Source organism: Rosa chinensis, chromosome 7 (assembly GCF_002994745.2).
Source record: "Rosa chinensis cultivar Old Blush chromosome 7, RchiOBHm-V2, whole genome shotgun sequence".
Taxonomy (NCBI): Eukaryota; Viridiplantae; Streptophyta; class Magnoliopsida; order Rosales; family Rosaceae; genus Rosa; species Rosa chinensis.
In genome coordinates this window covers 20,844,637-20,864,856 of record NC_037094.1, presented here as the reverse complement: position 1 = coordinate 20,864,856, position 20,220 = coordinate 20,844,637, and the positions used below count along the sequence as shown (strand labels likewise).

General features: G+C 37.4%; 3 protein-coding genes across 3 annotated transcripts; 2 read left to right on the top strand and 1 right to left on the bottom strand.

Annotated features, from left to right (window-relative positions):
* Positions 1-566: 566 nt before the first annotated feature.
* On the top strand, positions 567-8,164 carry LOC112180829 (chaperone protein dnaJ 13). The gene is made up of 13 exons (XM_024319387.2): positions 567-869; positions 1,166-1,452; positions 1,995-2,192; positions 2,267-2,381; positions 2,797-2,883; positions 3,123-3,211; positions 3,620-3,704; positions 4,797-4,850; positions 5,488-5,568; positions 6,535-6,612; positions 7,042-7,281; positions 7,537-7,644; positions 7,743-8,164. Exons 1-13 carry the CDS (start codon positions 726-728, stop codon positions 7,797-7,799), a joined length of 1,623 nt encoding a protein of 540 aa, XP_024175155.1. The 5' UTR covers positions 567-725; the 3' UTR covers positions 7,800-8,164.
* A 1,071-nt stretch (positions 8,165-9,235) lies between these two features.
* LOC112175442 (protein arginine N-methyltransferase 1.6) lies at positions 9,236-13,883 on the bottom strand. Its single transcript, XM_024313117.2, has 14 exons — positions 13,464-13,883; positions 13,176-13,389; positions 12,971-13,096; positions 12,720-12,884; positions 12,523-12,641; positions 12,367-12,446; positions 11,720-11,991; positions 11,389-11,625; positions 10,980-11,053; positions 10,619-10,712; positions 10,382-10,531; positions 10,185-10,259; positions 9,686-9,782; positions 9,236-9,538 (listed from the first exon to the last, which is right to left on the bottom strand). The coding sequence occupies exons 1-14, from the start codon at positions 13,760-13,762 to the stop codon at positions 9,402-9,404; spliced, it is 2,139 nt and encodes a 712-aa protein (XP_024168885.1). The 5' UTR covers positions 13,763-13,883; the 3' UTR covers positions 9,236-9,401.
* A 1,370-nt stretch (positions 13,884-15,253) lies between these two features.
* LOC112179630 (bifunctional adenosine 5'-phosphosulfate phosphorylase/adenylylsulfatase HINT4) lies at positions 15,254-17,501 on the top strand. Its single transcript, XM_024318084.2, has 6 exons — positions 15,254-15,459; positions 15,638-15,684; positions 15,761-15,837; positions 15,962-16,028; positions 16,960-17,037; positions 17,190-17,501. Exons 1-6 carry the CDS (start codon positions 15,379-15,381, stop codon positions 17,284-17,286), a joined length of 447 nt encoding a protein of 148 aa, XP_024173852.1. The 5' UTR covers positions 15,254-15,378; the 3' UTR covers positions 17,287-17,501.
* Positions 17,502-20,220: the final 2,719 nt, after the last annotated feature.

The window sequence follows — 20,220 nt, the reverse complement described above, 5'->3', positions numbered from 1 at the left end:
TTGATCACATGTACCAAATATTAACTCGCTCACCTATTTTCAGCAATCTAACCGGTGTGCCTTATTGTTAAACAACAACAAGTGTGGCATGTAGCTCACCATTGTACCGATATTGTTCTAACTTAACCATCTAATAAGTGTTGAGTTTTAATCACAAAAGGTCTCGGTATAATTAGGTGAAAGCCACCACTTATAAGTTATATTTTATTTGTCACTTTTCTAATGTGAGATATTTTCTCTCTAACACATATTAGTGCATTGTCATAAAAAATATCAGATAATGAACTTCTTAAGAACGAACTTCAAAATTTTCGGTTCCATGGGCTCTTTTGGGCCTTGCCCAGAATTTTCATGGGTCGGTGCACGCACTCCTAGACTTGCTTTGAAAAACATTGAACTTGGGCCTTGGAGGGATCAATGGCCAAGCCATTTGGGTAGAGACTAGGTGTGCCTAACTCAACTTGGATTCGACTTGACCTTTCGTTTTGCCAAAGAAAAAGCTTGATAAGTTACAAGAAACCAAACCCGGCCCATGAAGAATTCTTAAGAAACAAGAAGCAAAAGCCTTACGTTTTGACAAAGGTCCTCCGTGGTACACACTCTTTCAGTTGGTGACAGAGCCACCGGCTTCAGCAAAAACCCATAAACCCCTAAATTTTCGACTTCCATATCAAAACACAAACTCCCAATACAGAGAGCAACAGAGAAGCAGAGAACAAGTAAAGATGAAGGAAGAGGAGGACGGACCACCCAATAGAGAACTGTACGCACTGCTTCACATATCGCCCGACGCCTCCGATGAGGAAATCAGAAAATCTTACCGGCAATGGGCCCAAATCTACCACCCAGATAAGATTCAAGCTCCCCATGTACGTCTTACTCTGAATCTTAATTCACTTGCTTTGTAATTTTTATAAAGTTTCAATCTTTCTCTTATTGGGTAGATATCAGTTTCTGTATTTGGTCACTATATGTGTTTTACTTGGGGCAGTGATTTTTGTTTTTGGTTTTTTGGGACATTGGTTCTATTGGGTTGGTTTTGTTTTAGTTAATTGTGCTTAGAACAATCATAAACGTGTTGTGCTTTGGAGGACATTGGTGCTGTAATGTTCTAGTGCAAAGCTAATGTTTTCTATGGATGTTGAACTTGATCGATATGTTTCAGATGAAAGAAGCTGCTACAGAAAACTTCCAACGAATATGCGAAGCTTATGAGATATTGTCGGATGAGAACAAAAGGAAGATATATGACATTTATGGTATGGAAGGGTTGACTTCTGGTTTGGAGCTTGGTACAAAGCTCAATAAAGCAGAAGAGCTAAAGGAGGAACTTGAGAGGTTGCGGAAATTGAAGGAACAGCAGAAGGTCGCAGCACATTTTCAACCTTCTGGTACCATACTGGCCAATATGTCCTTACCACACTTTTTACGCGGCCATGGCTTCATGAGAGGGTACAGCTCAGTTCATTCGTAATTACTTTTTGGTCCTTTGGTGATAGATCATCTTGAAGAAGACTAAAACAATTTGGCCAACATTGTTCTTTTACTACAAGAGACAGTCTTTGTAGCTAATTTACTGGGAAAATTCTCCAGTTAGGCTGGCGTACATTGTAATAAGTTGATAATATTTGTCCATCTGAGTGTCTTCCTTTACTTCTTGGCCAAGTGTCACACACTTACAGGCGCAGGCGATGTTCTTAGCTCCTTATGTCTCTAGTTATTTTACACCTTCCATCATTATAAATGTGCTTTTATAATCGACATAGTCACAGTTTGTAGATTATCGCTTTTTTTTGCTCGCTTATTTTATATCATGATTATTATTTATTTTTTATAATTTTATTAAGATGTTGTTTTGAAAGGCAATGCCACTAACGTTCCTAGAATCTTATTCACATAATTGTCCTTGGTATCTGAAAGGAAAGTTGTGTTTACTATACCACCGTGCCTGTTGTTTTGTCCGAGAACTAATATGTTTAATACATACATGTCAGAATGGCTATGACAAGTTCAGTTCAGTCTCAGCTATCAACACGCAATGCACTATCAATTGGTGGAAATGTGGCAGTTAATGGGAACTCTGGCGGCGGAGGAGCTACTCTTGTTTTTCAGCATCAGCTTTCACCAGTTTCTTCCATAGAGTTTGTAGGCTCAACCGGCTTAAGGTCGCTTCTTGGGGTGCAGACATCTCGGTAAGTGATTGATCAGTTTGACTTTTCAGCACTTTGTTGGTTCCTCCTCTCATCTTCATGGTCTCTTCTTCCAGTCACTTATCCCAACATTTAACTGCAACAATGGGACTTGCACTGTCTTTGAAAGACGGTTCGCTGAATCTTTCCAACATGTGGACGCGACAACTGTCTGAAACTACAAGTGGAAATGTATGTGCCTTGTTAGTTGACTCAATTTCTTATTGTTTTTGTTTTGAGGCTTTGTGTTGTATTTTGTAACATTAGCAATAGGAGATTATGCATGACTACTTTGCAAAATGGAAGCATTTTCTTTTAGGCATGAATGTGTCGGATGCATCCCAACTATGTTTGCAGTAGAAATGTATTCCATCTTTACATGGACATACCAAATCTTTGCATAATTATGTGTCTTTTTATATTTATTATTTTTTTATATGGGAAGAATTAAAAAAAAAAAAAAAAAGCAAGTGAAAGCTTCAGGAATATGAACTGGACCCAGCTTGTGAATGTGTTGTGAACAATAAAAAAGTACAGAACTAATTTGGGTAGTACATATGCATTTTTTCTTTTTGGTGATTGCTAACATGTCACTTTCTCTTAACAGATAGAGCTTGCTCTGGGCTCTGATTCAACTATTGGAGTAGGATGGCAAAAGAAAGAACAGAAATCATCTGCTTCTGGACAGCTGAAGGTACATTTATGTTTGAGACTTAAAAATCTGTTGAACGGGAATATCATGGAGACATGCAGTTGTGAAAGCCTCTATTAGTCTACACTTTTCTGATTTTTCATTCTACATTTCAACATTTCTATAAATGAAATTGCAGTACAATTTACATCTTAGTGACTCTATATTACTGTTTTTTTTTTTCTAACTCAATATTAAGTTCTTCCATAATTCACTTCTTCATTCATGTTCAACTTTTACAGTTGGGAATAAATTCTTTTGAGGCGTCAGCCAATTATACTCGTCGTTTTTCAAAAAAGTCTCATGGTCATCTAGAAGGCAAAATTGGAAGGTATATTATGAGCAAATGCTTACTACTGCCTTTGTTGAAATTTACTTATTTCTTCACGCTTCACAATTTTATAATTATTGGATCAGTAGGCCATGGCTATCAGTGAAAACCTTGTTCTTGGTGATGTTCTCTTAGAAAAGAATATATTACCAGTAATGTCTTCAATAGTTCAATCTAATTTTTCAGTCATACATATCTTAAGATCCCTCTGTATACTAACCATGCTACATAGAGGAATCTAGTTCCGGTTGTTTAGGAATTTATATGGAGTCTTCTTTTGTACTCCTAGTCTGATATGAACTTGATATATAGGCATGTTACCCAAATGGAAATACTATTTTGATGGTTCAAGTGCTTGTGTGTGTGTGTTCGCTATAAACTACTGAATTTTATTTGTTATTAATGCAGCCATGCCCTTGTGCTTGAAGTTGGTGGTGGGAGAAAGTTATCTAAATTTAGCACTGTCCGCATGTTGTATTCAATAGGAATTCAGGTGATTCAAATGGAACTATATATATGTTCAAAAATTTTAAGCTGCATTTATTGGTTGGAATATACTTTCCAGAAAATTTTCCTCCATTGGAACAAAAAATATCAGTAAATTTATGCTTTATCTTAATTTTTTAATTATGTGGAACCTAATTAAATGTCTTGGAATAGTGATAACCAATTTAAATTAATATATCTGAGTCATTGTAAAAACCTTTCTTCCTAAGATATCTTGAAGATACAGTAATAATGCGAGTTGCCAGAAAAAATTTCTAGGATAACTTTCAGGGAGTAGGGGTGCTCATCCTCGGTTGGTTGATTTTGGAATTTTCATGCCTAGCAACTGGACTGATCTATGTTGGTTTTGGAAATTTGAACCTAATATCAACTAACTGAGGAGGGGAAAATGATCTCATCCAAACCAAAAAAGACTTCGGTTTGGATGATGAGCTTGATGTGCTTTGATGAATAGTTGACAGTTTTAAAAGCAGGAAAGAAAACTTAACGCACAGGCATTCTTTGCAAACTAAATCATGAGTATTTCACCATTTTCCAGATAAAAGTAAAGCAGAAAACATAATCAAAGGAAAAACAATTGATATTGGAGGGAATTGAAGTGGGAGTTGGGAAAGGGTCAGTCAACTGGCTGTGCTTTGGTATTCATTGGCTTAACGGTTTTTAGGCCATTGAGCTGCCTACCAAAATGTGACTTTAGGTCTTTACATATCTGAAACCATGTTCACCCAATGGTCAGATAAATATAAAGAATTAGTTAAAAATAAATTCTGTGCTGGCCTTTTTTGTTCAGTTTAGTTGGTTTGTCATTTCCCCCCTTTTAGCATCGTTGTGGGATTTAGAGGTTTCCTGAATTTTTTTTTTCCCAAAGTTAAATGCAGGTTAATGGTGCAATAAAATGAATTTCTTCAGAATTTCGTAAATATTGTGTATTAGTTGTGCAACTGTCAAGTGTTTTGTTACTGGCTATATTTAAAGTTCATCATATTTCTCTGATAAATTGACTGTTCCGTTAACTCATGTGTGACTTCTATATATACCTTGACTGTTCTATAAGCTTATATATTTCCTCCTATGGCAGGGTATCTCTTGGAAATTGGAATTGCATCGTGGAGGTCAAAAGTTAATTGTTCCTGTAAGCATTATCTCATTTTCCCGAACTCTAGATGTTAGTGTGCTAGTTTGACTTGTAAGTTGTTCATTTGTCTGTGCACCTTCATATTAATGCACTTTGGGATTATAAATTGTGGCCGTGTCGAAGTTTGGGGAGAGCCGTTGGCATTATATGGTTGTACAAATAAAAGCCGGGGGTTCTCTAGGAGCTATTGCTTTTCTAGTTGATGCTTTGTTAGCTTTACTCGAAACTCGAAATAATAAATCTTTTTGATGCAGTAGTGCCACTGGGATGATTTTAAAATAAAACTGACATAGAAGCAATTCTTGATCTGATAAATTATTAGTTTTTGTGTGATAGTTTTAGATCTGTGTACATTTTTTTTTCCTTACTTTTCACAAGAAACAAAGTTCTATCTGTATGGTACCGGACAAATAAATAAAACCACTACATGAAAACTGAGGCTGCATCACAATAACACAACACCTGATATAGCAACTTCTTAGGCAGTCCACAACACCTGTTTAATGTGGAAATGAATTTGTTGGTTTTATACTATATCAATTCTTAAAGTTTGGAAATTTATTCTATTATTTTTTTTAATTTTTTGTTGTTGTTGTTGAAGTTTTCACTTATTTCTCATGGGCTTTACATGCAGATTTTGCTTTCAAGGCATTTGAATCCCGTGTTTGCAACTGGAGCATTCTTAATTCCAACATCGTTGTACTTCTTAGCCAAGGTTATTATCTAACTATTTTTGACACATTTGTTTTGAATATGTTATTGCTCCTAAACTTCTGCATAATAGCTCAAATTATATGCTAGGTTTTTACTGGTATGCTCATTATTTGTTTTTCTTTTCTTCTCTTTTTGATAAGGTCCTTTCAGTGTCAATTCTTAGCTTTATATATCCAAGGCAGGAAGAGTTTCCTTGTTCTCTCTCTATCTATCTCATCATTTTTAGAATGTAAATCATACCTTTTTCCCAGAGCATACTCTAACCAGTTTCTAATTTTGTCTTGTGCTTGCAACATGAAAGTCATCATGTAAATCTTAAAGAAAGAATAGCCATCTAGAAGACAGCCATGTCTGATGTTTCTATATATTTTTGATGTAACGTGGGTACTCCTATTGTGGAAAAGAATCTTCTTCTAGGTTGAGCTATTGTTGAACCTGTAAAATTTACAGGTTTCTCTGATCTCCAAGATAATTAGCAAAGGCTGACTTTGGTATCATAGAAATAAGAATTAGTAAAAGAGGAAAAGAGATCTCTGGGAAACAAATAATAGGTGATATATGGGCTGGAGACTTGAAGATGCAATATATTATATCAACAAGTTTAGTTGATCCGGGAATTATATATTCAGTGCCTTATTTTTTTAGGTTTTCCCTGAATCCCTAGGTTAGTAGTAAAAATCCGACTTTGTAATCATAGACAGAAGAGTTAAGAAAGTGGAAAAGGGATATCCAGCAGGTGCCAAGATTTTAATTTAGAGTAGTTGTGCTATTGATAATGAAGGTTAGAGATATCCTCAGGTGCTAGCTTGTATTTGTTAGTCTGCAGAGTTCCTAAATAATCATTTTGGTGAAGTGTGAAATTTACTTGGTATTTGGAAATGGAAGTGTTCTAATTTTATGTTTCAGAGCTGGCTATGTTGATCAATATATTGCCTATTGATTCTGTGTCCTCTTTGTATGCTTGCAGAAATTCATCCTCAAACCTTATTATCTTAAGAGGGAAAAGCAGAAGGCTCTAGAGAACATGGAAAGAACTTCTGCCAAGGTATGGTCATCCATATGTAATATAATATGTGTGCTTTGTTGTGCTTTATGCATGCTTCTTACTCTTCCCTTGTTTAATGTCAGACCTAAATATCTGCAAATGTTGGATTTCCTATAATTAATTTTGTCTTCATTTGGTGTGAATAATCATGGTTAGTAGGAAAATTTCTTTACACTAGGCATGTAGTTGTTAATTGCAAGAAAATGTCGGTGGTGTTGTCCAATAAAAAAAAATTGGTGGTGAAATGCTAAAAAGATGCTCTTGGTTTTGAGTTAGGTTCTTGTGTTTGCAAATTTTAGATTATATTGCAGGCCAAATCTGCTTTATAATATTTGGTAAACCTTTGATTTATACACCGTGGATATCTCGCTTTTCCTTTCTTTGGCCTTGTGTGAAAATGTGGAAGAATTTATAACCCTCTTTCTGCAGGTTCAAGAGGCACGAGCAGCAGCAGATAAAGCTAAGCAGTTATTACAAAATGTAGCAAATAGGAAACAGAAAAAGCAGCAAGAAGTAGGGGGCTTGGTAATCACAAAGGCATTGTACGGGAGTGTTAAAGCTTTGAAGAAAAGGGATGAACCTGTAGAACCAAATGATGAATTAGCTTCACAGTTCATTGATGTTGCATTGCCTCTAAATTTCCTTGTCAGCGACGATGGGCAACTCAAGGTTTGTTGTTTCTCAAGCGCAACTAAGTGATGATCTTACTGTTTTACAACTACTGTTCCGGTAGATATAAGAAGGAGTGTTAGGTTAACACGTAACTCATTCTTTAGTAACTGAATTGCAACTGCTTGGCATACCAGTCTGATATTCTGTTCTGAATCACCACTTATGATCCAGAAAAAGTTTTAACTCAAACACAAATACTTATGGGTTCAATAATTTTGCCAAGACTTCTGATTTCTTAATTTGATCTGGCAGCTTCATGAAGGCGTAAAGAAGTCTGGCATTATGGGCTTTTGTGATCCATGTCCTGGAGAGCCTAAGCAGTTGTATGTGGAGTACACTTATGGTGGCAATATATACGAGGTACACTGCAGTTTCCTCGTTTTTGAAACACAGATGTCCTATGAGTATTGAATTTCCTATGGCTAATTTTAATTTTGCCTTATTTTTATTGGTATCAGGTGGTAGTTGATGATTATGCCGAGTTGCTTATACCTCAGGAAAGGCACAGAATTTGAGTATCCATTTTACGATGCTTAAATCTACATTTTGATTACCTCACATTTTGCATGTTAGACAAGCCTCTTACAGAATTAGATTTTGGTAACCCAAAATGTAAATTTCCTCTTTTCTTTTTTTCCTTACAGCTGCTGCATCTTTGTTTCTTGAAATGTTAAGAACTATGAAAAGAAGGGGAAAAAAAAATATTTCCCTTCCCCTTTCTGTGTTATACTTTGGCTGAAGTTTGAATAATAGCCATTTTTACTAGAATCAGTGTCATACCTGCCCAGCTTCCAGCGTTCTCCAATGATATGGAATATATTTTGATGTATTTGGATACTATATCCATGTATAAATGTGACAATGCTGAGTTTGTGATTAAGAGTTTTTTTTTTCTTTTACTTTTAATTTAATTTAATTTATTTTTAACTACCAACCCCGAAGAGTTTGAACACGGGATGTTTGGTCCGGCTACCTGGAAACTTGGCTAACGACTAGCCGGTGGAGAAATGCAAACAAGTTCATGAGAAGATTAACTGAACCTAGCAAGGGTAAAATTGTAATAGAACTTAGAAGTCTGATGATCAGACTTTTTGGGTTGCTGTCCCATGCTTTCAATTGGCAGTCGAACGTTAACTGTAATATATTTTATCAAATTGAATCTCATTTGGCAGTTGGTATGTAGTTTTGGTTGGTAAATCACCACAAAAGGTCATACCTTTTCACTAATTTGGAATGGATTTGAGGATATTGAAAGGCCCTATTGAAATTACTATTATCCAGAACTCCACTTGCAATGAGTGTTGTCATATGGTAACACTGCACATACACATAATGTTCTGCAATAAAGCTCTGCAATGTTCTATGTTACTACATGATGCTTCCTTCAAAACATGTAGGGAAGACATCAATTTAAGTCAATATGAATAATACATCTTGAAAGAAAATAATACTCGGGTTTAAAGAAATCTAAATCTAAAAAGTTGCTAGTCTTTAAGGAAATTATATATGTAGGAAGGAAGTCTAAAATGCTATTGCAATATCTAATTTTGCAGAAGGAAAAAGCACGACCCAGATACCGGACTAATACAATGGACCATAGGTATCATATAGTTTAAGTTGGCTATCTCAACTGTCATGCGGATACGTGATACCTACGTTGAAAGTATAGTTTTACAGTTTTACTCGATACTTAGAAAGGAATCGATTTGGAAGATTATGTGTAATTCATTTCCTTGTGCTGTGTAAAGTACATTCTAGTTGGAATTTTACTAGTACCATTTCCAGTTGCAATTCCTCCTTATGGGGTTTAAATTGCTTGGTGGCAGAAACTATTTCACTCTCTGTTCTAGTCTCTACTCCCTGAATTAGGAACACTGGGATCCCACGGGGAATCGACTTACTGAGCTTATGTTTGACATCGAAGAACAGATACTTTCTATGCCTCAGAAAATCAAAATTACTAATGCCGGTAGTGAAATTCAGTAAAGAATATCAATTTATCCAAGCATCAAATGGAGCAAGCCATGAAAAAAATTGGGATTGCACCCTCAACTAGTAGATCACAACTCTTTACAAATATGTTAAAACTCCAAAATGTGACGGACTATTTTGAGAATCTATGAGAAAGCATGTCTAACATCCAGGTCGCCACTTGATGGGTCAAACGAAGCTTCAATAACTGCAGAAGAGCAACTTTTGCCAACTCCCACAGGCTTGGCCAGAAGCTTTACTCCTTGCTTCCAATACCTCTTATCTGAATCCACATTTAACAACACTAGAAATGTCAGCAGGACCTTATCAAGTTCCTCTTCTTGTTTTTCTTTTCTTTTCTATCAAGTTGAGTCATGGAACAATCAAATAAGCTTCCATTGAATTGCTGAGATACACAACCTAACCATACCTGGCCCTGTAGACAATACAATGGAGTGCTCTGAATCCATCACCCAATCAATCCATACTGCAAACCCGTGGCATATCCCTGACACAGTAAATTCAATCTGCAGGGAGTGTATTCCATCAAGCAATTAAACTGCTGATCCTTCTACCAATTTGAAAGTTTATTAAATAAAAAAGTATATCACCATATAATCAAATCCAGATGTTACTTGAGAGGGAAAGGGAATACAAGTTTAGAAGGCAATCATACGAACTTATTACATGTAAAGTACAAGACAATTAGTTCTGCAACCCGAAGGTCCTACAATCAAACTTTAGTGAGAACAATCACATATCATTCGTTCCACGGTGAGTGCTAAACAACAGAGTAAAATGCTTCATCATGTCTGGGTAAGAAATTTACTCGCAGTACTGCACTTTGAAGTAAGTGCCAACTGTGACCAGATTTCTATAAGGATAACCACAAATATCACTACTCAGATTTTAAGGGGTGATTGTAATACCTGGGTTTTTCCATGAGATGGCATTATAAGTTTTGAGAAATCAAACTCCATGACCGTAAATGCTTCACTGAGTTTCTGAAATATTTTCGAATATAGTTGCCCTATATTAGTACATTTTTCTCATTCCAAAATGGAACTCATATTATTATCCTGAAACGCTCCTCTTTATAAAACACAACTCTACTTAGATTGATTACCTTAACATTTCCACACTGCCAAATAAAATAGGGCAGACAAGGACCCTCTTGCTCCCCAGGTAGTTCACCACATGCCCCTAAGGTGGAGTTTACAACAGAATGGTCAAACCCTTCGATCTTACTTAAGCTACGACGACTATTCCAAAGATCCTGTACAAGGAGATCAGATGCCATAACTTGAGATCTATAGTGAACAATTACTTGTACATGTTTCAAACATGTAGGAACAAAACTTACAGGGATAGACAATGCACAAGCTTTCAATATTGCCTTACAAGGCATTATCAATGCATCTTCAGATAGGACAGAATCCAGCATTGTCCGCTCATTCCTTCAACCATATCAAAAAGAAGAATAGATGGTATTATACATATTGGTTTAAAGAAGTCTCCATGAACACTATATATCAACTTATAAGGACAATATTGTAACCAATAAGAAAAAGGACAATATTAATTTAAAAAAAAAAGACGCTGGTAACTCTGCTGGAGAGCACACACGCCATCCCATATTTGAGTCTACATATTGTCCATATATGTATATACTGTGCATGAAATCTCATGAGCAATTACTGGAAAATCAAATTACAATTAAATACCAGAACCGGAGGTTCTGCCATGGAAGCATGTTATCTGTTCCATAGTAGAAAGGTTCTGCAATCAACAGGTCAACCTACAAATAGGACAAAATCCCAAGACTGGTTAGATTCCGACTCTAAGTTTCCAACAGCAAAACACCGTACTTTCGCCCACCTCTCAGCCTCAAATTTTGAACATAATACAGTAAGGTTTGGCTACAATAGCACAAATTTCAGATCTTTAAATATTTAACCACCCAATGAAACTCTACCAGCAAAAGGAGGAAACAGAAAATAATTGTTCAATGCATCATTATTGTAACCCATTTCAACTGGAAGCTTAAAGAGCAGATACACGTACAGAGACCCAAAGATTATATTCCTTCAATACTAGGAATTAAACTGATGGTAAAAATTGAGAACAAAAAACCTTTTTCTGATGTGTGTCATGCAGAGTTAACATAGTTTTCTTCTTTTTAATATACTCTACACGATCCACTGAGAAATTGTTGGCACTGGCGACAGCTTGCAAATATTGCAAACCCTTGTCTTGCAACCCCGGAAAGAATGACATCACATGTGATGTTTTAGAAAGATGCGCCACCAGTAGAGTTAAGAAGACGCTGTCATCTGCAACAATGCATAATGGATCAACTCTTCCCTGTAACTGTGAAGAATACCATTCATGTCAAGAATGTGAAGATTCTTGGTTTTGTATTTTCTTTTGGGGAGAGGTGGCTGAGAGAGATCATGATTCTTACCGCATTACTTATTGCATTAAACATGGTATGCCTCCATTCACTGTCTCCATAAATTGCAATTCTTTCTGGTGGTAGTATGAGCTTGAGATCCCTGCTAGTTAAGTCATACTGCATACTCTTGTTTCTTGATATGGGGCTCTTGATATTGTATGAGATGCTAATATCTGTATGAACAGCATGCAAACAAACTTCTTCATCCTTGTTTACGGACATACCTCCACCGGGGACAAACCAAACACACTGTTTCCAATGGTCACACCAATCCCCGTGACCTATCAACAATACAAAACCACTTTCTTAATCGCATTCCCACAAAAGAAAACATAAAACACTGGAAATTACTTATTTTTTAACTTGCACATTAAATTTCTGAATAGATGAAAGTTTCTCAATCAAGTTTTGTTTAAAAATCTGACATATATCACAACAGGCCCAATGCAATTAGGGGTATAGAAAATATATTAATATTATCATACCACATTTTCACATTTCGGGTGATCATATAAAACAACATTGATATCTAACTGAATTCTCCATCGAGTATTTGAGTTGCTCAACCTACTTTGAAGATTCAAAAAGCACTATATATAGCACAAAGTAGAATTACGTGGGTTCCTGCTCACAGAGGAATAGTGTCTGCAACTTACTCATGTTGACTGGCAAATTTATCCACCTAGGGGCAGTGGAATAAAAGATTGTCCCTTCTCGATCAAGCTGAAGTATCCACCTGAAATAACACGCACACACTCAACAAACACATCCCAAAATTGTTATACTTAAAATGAATACTTAAATTCAATTACCATGAAATTACAGCATGAACTCGACCATCATTAGTTGCCTTTATAGATAGCTCAGTTTCTCCACGACTCTCTGGCCGTTTCGAAAAATCAAATTCAAAGATCTTGAAGGGTTCCGACAGCTGGAAGAACCAAAAACTGAGTACAAATTAAACCACCATTCATCCCAACGTTATCAAAGACTAACATAATGTCATTACCAATTTCACTTCATTTGCTATAGCATTACAATGAAGCGCATATTGTTGCTGCTTAACACCCAAAACATTCTCAAACCCGGTCGGAACAAGACGAATCCCATCACACGCTTCTGCCTCATTACCGCGTAAATCGTGAAGCTTCCACAAAAATGTGCTCTCAACCAACTGAGCAGCAAGGTTAAAGCAACACAAAATGAGTTCAAAGTACAAAACTACAATCACATTGCAAAACTCCTTGCATCTGCACATACCTGGCCATAAGTGGTTGCTCTATACGGCACCGTTTCAGGACTCTCCACCAACAACATGTCATGCGCATGTTGCAGAGAAGGTATCAACCCTTCACCCAACAACTCTGAATCCAATATCTCACTAACCTACACATTCAAACACACAAGTCTTTGGAATCAAAACGGCAACGTTTCATATAAAAAGGAGCAAACTTTCTTTACTTACAAGAACTTGAGCGCGAGAATTGATATCAACACCCAACTCGAGCTCATCAGAACGCTTGTTGATCAGTTTTATCTGCTTTTCCATGTCGTTCAAGCGCAGAACCTTCTTCATTAGCTTCACCATTGGAAGGTAAGACTCACAAGCCGTCACCATACGACATGTCGTCGACCCCATTGCCCGCGCAGCCATCATCGACAGCAACCCAGTTCCGGCGCTTCACACAGTAAATTCAACAATTACTTTCAAAACTGTAAAAAAGTACAAAAATTTAACTAATTCAAAGCGTACCCAATATCAAGAACACGGCAGGGTTTAGTTACGGTCTTGTCTATGGCTTGGCGGTAAGCTCTGTTCCTGGGAGAGTCGTTGAGCATGTCGAGGTACGAAGTTGTGGCGAGGAGGGCATTTTGGGAAGTGTTGGAAGTTGGGCCTTCTGGTTCGTTCTCGTCGATGACGATCCACTCCGAGTTGCCGGTGAGTGGGTTGACTCGGAGCTGGAACTGGGAGCTCATTGCTCGGGTGAGACGAGGTTTAAGCTGAAGGGTGACTTGTTTTGACAACAATGGTAGCAAGTTCCTATGAAACATAGGACGAGGAACACAGAGGAACGAAAATTTACGGATTCAGTTAGAAAAGTAGAGCATTTTGACTGGGAAGACTGGAAGAGGGATAGAACTTACAGGTAACAAGTGGAGTTACCAAACCAACCTCCTTTTGAAAGAATACCCTAGAAACGAAATATAAGTTTTGACCAAGTTTTTACCCCCTATGTTTTAAATAGATTGAAATTTGACCCTTCAAACCCAAAACAATTTTTTGTAGAACTCACTTTTACAAACTTTGTTGTTCTCCATATTAATGTCAAATAAACCAACACTATATTGTTTGATTTTATATGTCTAATACATGATGTGAGTGATGCATCATTCATTTCAGTACTTAATAAATAATAATTTTTCAAATCACCATACTTTGAATTTATTTTACTAACGGTAACTGATCTGTTTGGACGACTTACATACTGTAGATGTTATTATTTACTTAGACATTTTTTATTTTGTAGCTATAACTAAGATCGAACTCTTAAATCTTATTGACAACTTATGGCAGTCTTGGTAGAGGTTCTGAGGGGCGGCATAAGGTGGTTCCGACGGTAGCAAAAGCTAGAGCTCCTGGGTTCAGGCTGGGCTGATCTGGATTGAGCCCTGGACTTGTCCCTAAGGCCCACCAGTTTTGGGTCTGGTTGTGTCAGCCCAAGAGGAGTGCTGCATCTCCTTTTGTTTTCTTTGCTTGTTTATATTTTGTTGTTTGTTTTTTGTGTTTTGAATAACTTTGATCCTCTGTGGTCGCGTTTGTGGCTGATTACAATACACCGCTGATCAAGTGATGACGCTTTACACCCACAACTATCACGTGTATTCACTACTCAGGAGGCGGAGTTGATTCGAGCATTTGTCAATCCTTCATGGGCTTAGAGCTGCTACCCAGTTGGAATGCCAACGCCTTCTTACCAACCTTGTTTGGTAGTTTGTTGGATTACGAGTCTCCTTGGTTGGTATGATCATTTTCTTGTTTCATGGTGTACTGGAGAATTAGTAGCTCCATTAGGAAGTTATGTTCAAGCCTTTTGGTTTGACTCTTATTATAAGTGACACATTAGTGGCTCTTGTTTGTATCGTTCATACCGCTTGTAATATATTCCGTATGAATGCACTCATTTGATAAAAAAAAAAAAAAACTCTTAAATCTTATTACTTTTTCAACTTTCAACTATAATGTGTTGAACTTGGATTACTTAAGAGATTTTTTCATTGTAATTTATTTTGTTTTTAAAAAAAAATTTCATTGTAATTTATTTTGTTTTTTGTTTTTAAATATATTCCTCAATATGTACACAAAGTCTAAAACTTACTTTTCATAAATTCCCAAATGCATGTATAATTTTGCTGAAAACCCCACAATATTAAGAACCCAAATATAGTGGATGGCACAATACTGGAGGAACTCCTCTGTACCTAATGTAATTCTCTTGGTTTCATTAATATAGTCGGTCGTCTTGCGTTCAAAAAAAAAGAAAGAAAAAAAAAACAAATGACAAAAAGGAAGATAAAGTTTATAAAAAGACCCAAATATTCTTGTTCCAAACCAATATAATGAAGCAACTTCAGCAGCAACTCTCCACAAAGCATAGGGAGCGTCATCAATGGCGGGAGCCGCGGCAGCTTCACGCTGCATCTTCTGCCAGATCGCCGGAAAATCCTCCTCTACCCCTCTCCTCCACACGGTCAGCTCTCTCTCTCTCTTCCTGTCTACATTTTCTTGTCCTTGTACTTTGTTTGGTTGCTTAGAAAGTTGAACTCCCAAATGGGTTTTAGCCCTTGCCATTTTCTCAGCACCCATCTGTGAGTTTGGTTCTTGAATTGATCTTGAGGCCGTAATTGGTCGTTGGGTTTTTCCTGCAGGATGAAAAGGTCGTTGCTTTTCAAGACATCAAACCCGCTGCTACAAGGTATTGAATGAATTCCCATTTTGATTCCATTCAACATGATCATTTTGATTGAATGAATAAAGTGAAAATTTTGCAGGCACTACTTGGTTATTCCTGTGGATCACATCCCAACTGTTAATGATCTTCAAAGGAGACCTGAAGACTACTCTTTGGGTAATCTAGATTTTGCTTAAAGATTATATGATACATGGTTGAATCAAATGTGGCTTCTTTTTGGTCATCAGCAACTTCTTTCTTTTCATAGTCTTATACCCATTATTTATTTTGTTCTGTTTAGTAAGTCACATGTTAGAAGTGGGGAAAACACTATTACAAAGAGATGCACCTCAATGCCATCGATACAGGTACATTATGCTCAATTACATTGATTTCGATAAGCTTTTCTATTGAATTGTTTGCACTAGCTGTGATTTGTTGTAAGTAATGCAATTGTAGAGTTGTCAAGATACGGAGCTGTCCATATTAGCTACATGTACTTGGAATAAACTGAATTTTCTGCATCCTACAGTGGCATTTTCTTTTTCCAAACCATGCTGGTTTTTAGGCATCAAACCATCCCTTACGTTTGGTTAACCTTTTTTTATGCGTACTCGGTACTAAAATAAGAGTTGGTGGTGAACGCTAAATACTAGAGCTTGCCAAAAGAAAAAAAATGAAAGTTGTTAGACTGTTGATTAGTTTTGATGTTTACATCCACCTCTATCCATGCTTTCCTTATTATAATAAGAGTAAGATAAATTGGTTGGTTGATGAAGCAACTGATTCCTACAATGAAGGACAAATCAAAACACTTAATTGATGTGGTGATTACGAGACTTAAGGATCAAGAAACAACCACTAACAGAAAGAACATAGTGAAAATTTTGCAGAAACTTCCCGCTTCCAATTTGGTGTCCATGGACCCATTCTACATCACTCATGAAGAAATGAGCTGGTGGAGAATGAGAAGGTTCATAATTTCTGTAATTTTGGTATGTATGGACCAATTTGTCACTTTTCTTCTTCTTTGGCAGATGGTCTTTCTGTCAATGTCTTTAAGACTACTTTTGTGAGGCTTAATATGATTACAAACAAATTGGCCAAGAAAACAATATGATTAGGAAAAAAAAAATCAATAAATGATCTTGAGTGCATGTCTCATAAAGTTAAACACAACTGGAGTCAAAATACTAATTAGTTGGTTTGACTGAAAGTTCCTGCAGATGATGGTTATTAAAGAAAAAAGTGTGATTCTTTGGTGTAATTTTAACTGAGATTTTACTGTCCTTTTGACAGGTTTGGCTTTCATCAACCTCCATTTAACTCTGTTAACCATCTTCACCTCCATTGTTTTGCACTACCTTATACACCCAGGTTAGTAAATTTGGATTTCATGGATACTATGCTCTAGTTTTTTTTTTTTTTTTTGGTTAACTCAAAGAAAATAAGGAAGAGACTCTAGTTTTCTTTTACCTCCAAATATTCATTGTTAATTGACATACATTATCATATTCATAATTGAACAGATGGAAACATATAAAATATCTGTCCGTGGGATCATTTGGATTTATTGAAGCTGAAAAATTGTTGGAGAAGATTAAGCCTTTGCCTTCACAACTGTGATTTGTGTAACAATTCGTGGCTGAACATGATACATCTGCTTTCCCTAATACGTGCATAAACTTTGTAACCCAAGAAAAGTATAGACTATGTTAAAGGTTTGTGCAATTGTGCATAATTTATATATTCTTTATGTTCAGATTCTAATACCATATAGGGATTTACCCTCTCCACTGAGGCTTTTCTTTCAGCTTACGAGGTTTCGTGGAATTACTATGCATGATGATATTGCTAGTATAGGGACACACACGCATCTTACTGGGAAATCATGAGGTAACCATACAATGTACATTTAATCCAAAAACATCACCGTCTGTAGCGGCGATGTATATTGGAAGAGTGTTTCTAATTATACCCAACAAATTTTTTTATAGTTTGCACACCGAGCGCTAACAAAATTTATCCAATTATTCCAATCTTTATTTGAAATAAAAAAACAAAAAAAAGAAATAGTTTGCTGCACTTATCGCTGAACTCATAATTTTCTGGTAACAAGAAACCAGATGAAGGTTTCCTGACTTCCTCATTCCAAATTCAGTTTCTACTCCTATTATTCTATATACGAGAAGATTTGGTTGGGTATCTTCTCTTAGTAATAAGAATAGAATCAATAGATCATCAACATATACATATTCCTCCCTGCTTCTTTGGAATGCATAAGCATCTAATTAAAACCTCTTGGAAATTAACTTTTGTTCTTATACTGGAAGATAAAACAGATGGCTGGATGCACACTGCAACTTTTTTTTTTTTTTTTTCCAGTTATTATTAATTGTTTAATGAAATGACAAATCTGAAAATTTGACAAATGTTTGTTGAGGCTGGGTGTCCTAAGATGTTAGGTACATTTAGAAACACACATATTGGATGAATCAAGACAATATGAGATATTAGAAGAAATTATTAATTTTAGTTAGGTACATTATGCTCAATTTTTTGCAAACCATGTCCGCTGGTTTTCAGGCATCAAACTATCCCTTTATTTTTGGTTAACCTTTTATTCATGCTTACTCTGTACTAGAGTAAGAGTTGGTGGTGAACACTAAACACTAGATATGTAGATCAAGAGAAACATAGCAAACCCTACTTCTCTCTAGCCGCCATTGCTACCCTAGCGTCTTCTCTAGTTTTTGAAGTGCGCTCGTTCGGCGCTGGCTCAGCATCACTGTCGGCCTTTGGTCTTGGTGATGTTGCGGTGCTGCCGGACGGGTGGTGGCCTACAGAGTGCAGTGGTGGTTCTTGGGCTTCTGGACGGGGAAGAAACTAACATCGGTTCGCTGGTGTTTTCTTCCCTTTTCAATCCTCTTTGGCGGTTTGCAGGTTGCGGCAGAATTCCGTCGTGGTTGTGGAGGATTTTTTGGTATCTAGTATATGGTGTGTATTGGCTGTCCCATACCTGATCGGCTCAGCCCTAGTGAGCATCTAGATTTGTTTACTTGGGTGGCGGCGGCGATGGGAGGTGGCTTTCCTGGAAGGGTGGCGACGGGGGTTGTGGCTGCTGCTCGAGCTTACATGCTGCACGGGGTAGAGATGGGTTTGGGCTTGGTTGGCCTTGTTGGGCTTCGACCTTGGGCTAGGTTCTCCTTTGGCCCATAATGAGCTACTTGGTCCAGCAAACTTTATTTCCTAGTTTTTTCTCTAGGCATTTTCTGGTGATCTAGTGGGCTTTGTCCCAATCTAGTTTAGTGTTTTTGCCTGCAATTGAATTTGGGTCGTTGTCAGCTTTATTCTTAGTTTTTCTAGTTGTACATCAATTGAGGTCTCTAGGCGACTAGATTTACCATAAAGGAGGGTTCGGTGTGAGGGTTTGGGTGACCGATGACCGGACTCGTGACCGGATTCTGACGTCTGAATTTATTTCCCCCTAATAATACCCAGTAACCATATTATTGGCCCCCAATAATCATATTATTGCCTTTTAATAAATAAATTATTACCCTCAATAATCATATTATTGCCCCCAGTAATTATATTATTGCCCCCAATAAACATATTATTATCCTCCAATAATCATATCATATCAGTTAATAATTAGTACATTAAGTCACGAATCACAAAAACTACCACACATATGCTATTCTAGGACATAACTAGCATTAAGACATCATTTTCTGCATATTATCTTGGTAGCCTGTGGCACTGTGGCCTATGGTCTGACAAAAAAGAAGAAGAGAGAGACAGGCTGTGGTCATCATTCCTCCTCCTCTTCCCACCCACTCTAACCCCACAATCACCCGACACACTCGTTGTTGCTGCAGTCCCTAACCCATCAGCCCATTCGTTCCCATGGTTTCCAGCATAACCACTATACCTCCTTGAAATTGAAACCCAGAATCCACATTCTGATCAACAATATATTGGTAACTGTCGACCTTCACTTGGATCAGATTTTGATTGGGGATCATCTGATCCAAACCCACATTGGTCTCCTCTTTAGAACCAAACGACTCTGTTTCCACAATGACTCTCCTACCAGAACCTAAACCGGAACTCACACCCGAGTTCCTAGGCGCCGGAATAGCTGATAAGAACGACGTCACCGACAAAGGCAGTGCCAATGAGACCTCCGAAGCTTTCGTTGCCGCCTCTCTTCTTCTTCATCATCGTCGTCGTCTTTGTCAAGATGGGAAAAGTTGGTGACGTAAGGGTTGATGGGACCGAACCGACCGACCACACGGTGGAGAAGGGAGCAGCGATCTCCTGCATCACGGAGATCTCCATGACGCCGAGATCTCTATCCCCAACCGGCCGCCTCATTGATCGAGAGAGAGAGAGAGAGAGAGAGAGAGAGAGAGAGAGAGAGGGAGAGAGAGAGAGAGAGAGAGAGAGAGAGAGAGGGAGAGAGAGAGAGGGAGAGAGAGAGAGAGAGAGAGAGAGAGAGAGAGAGAGGGAGGGAGGGAGGGAGGGAGGGAGGGAGGGAGGGAGGGAGGGAGAGAG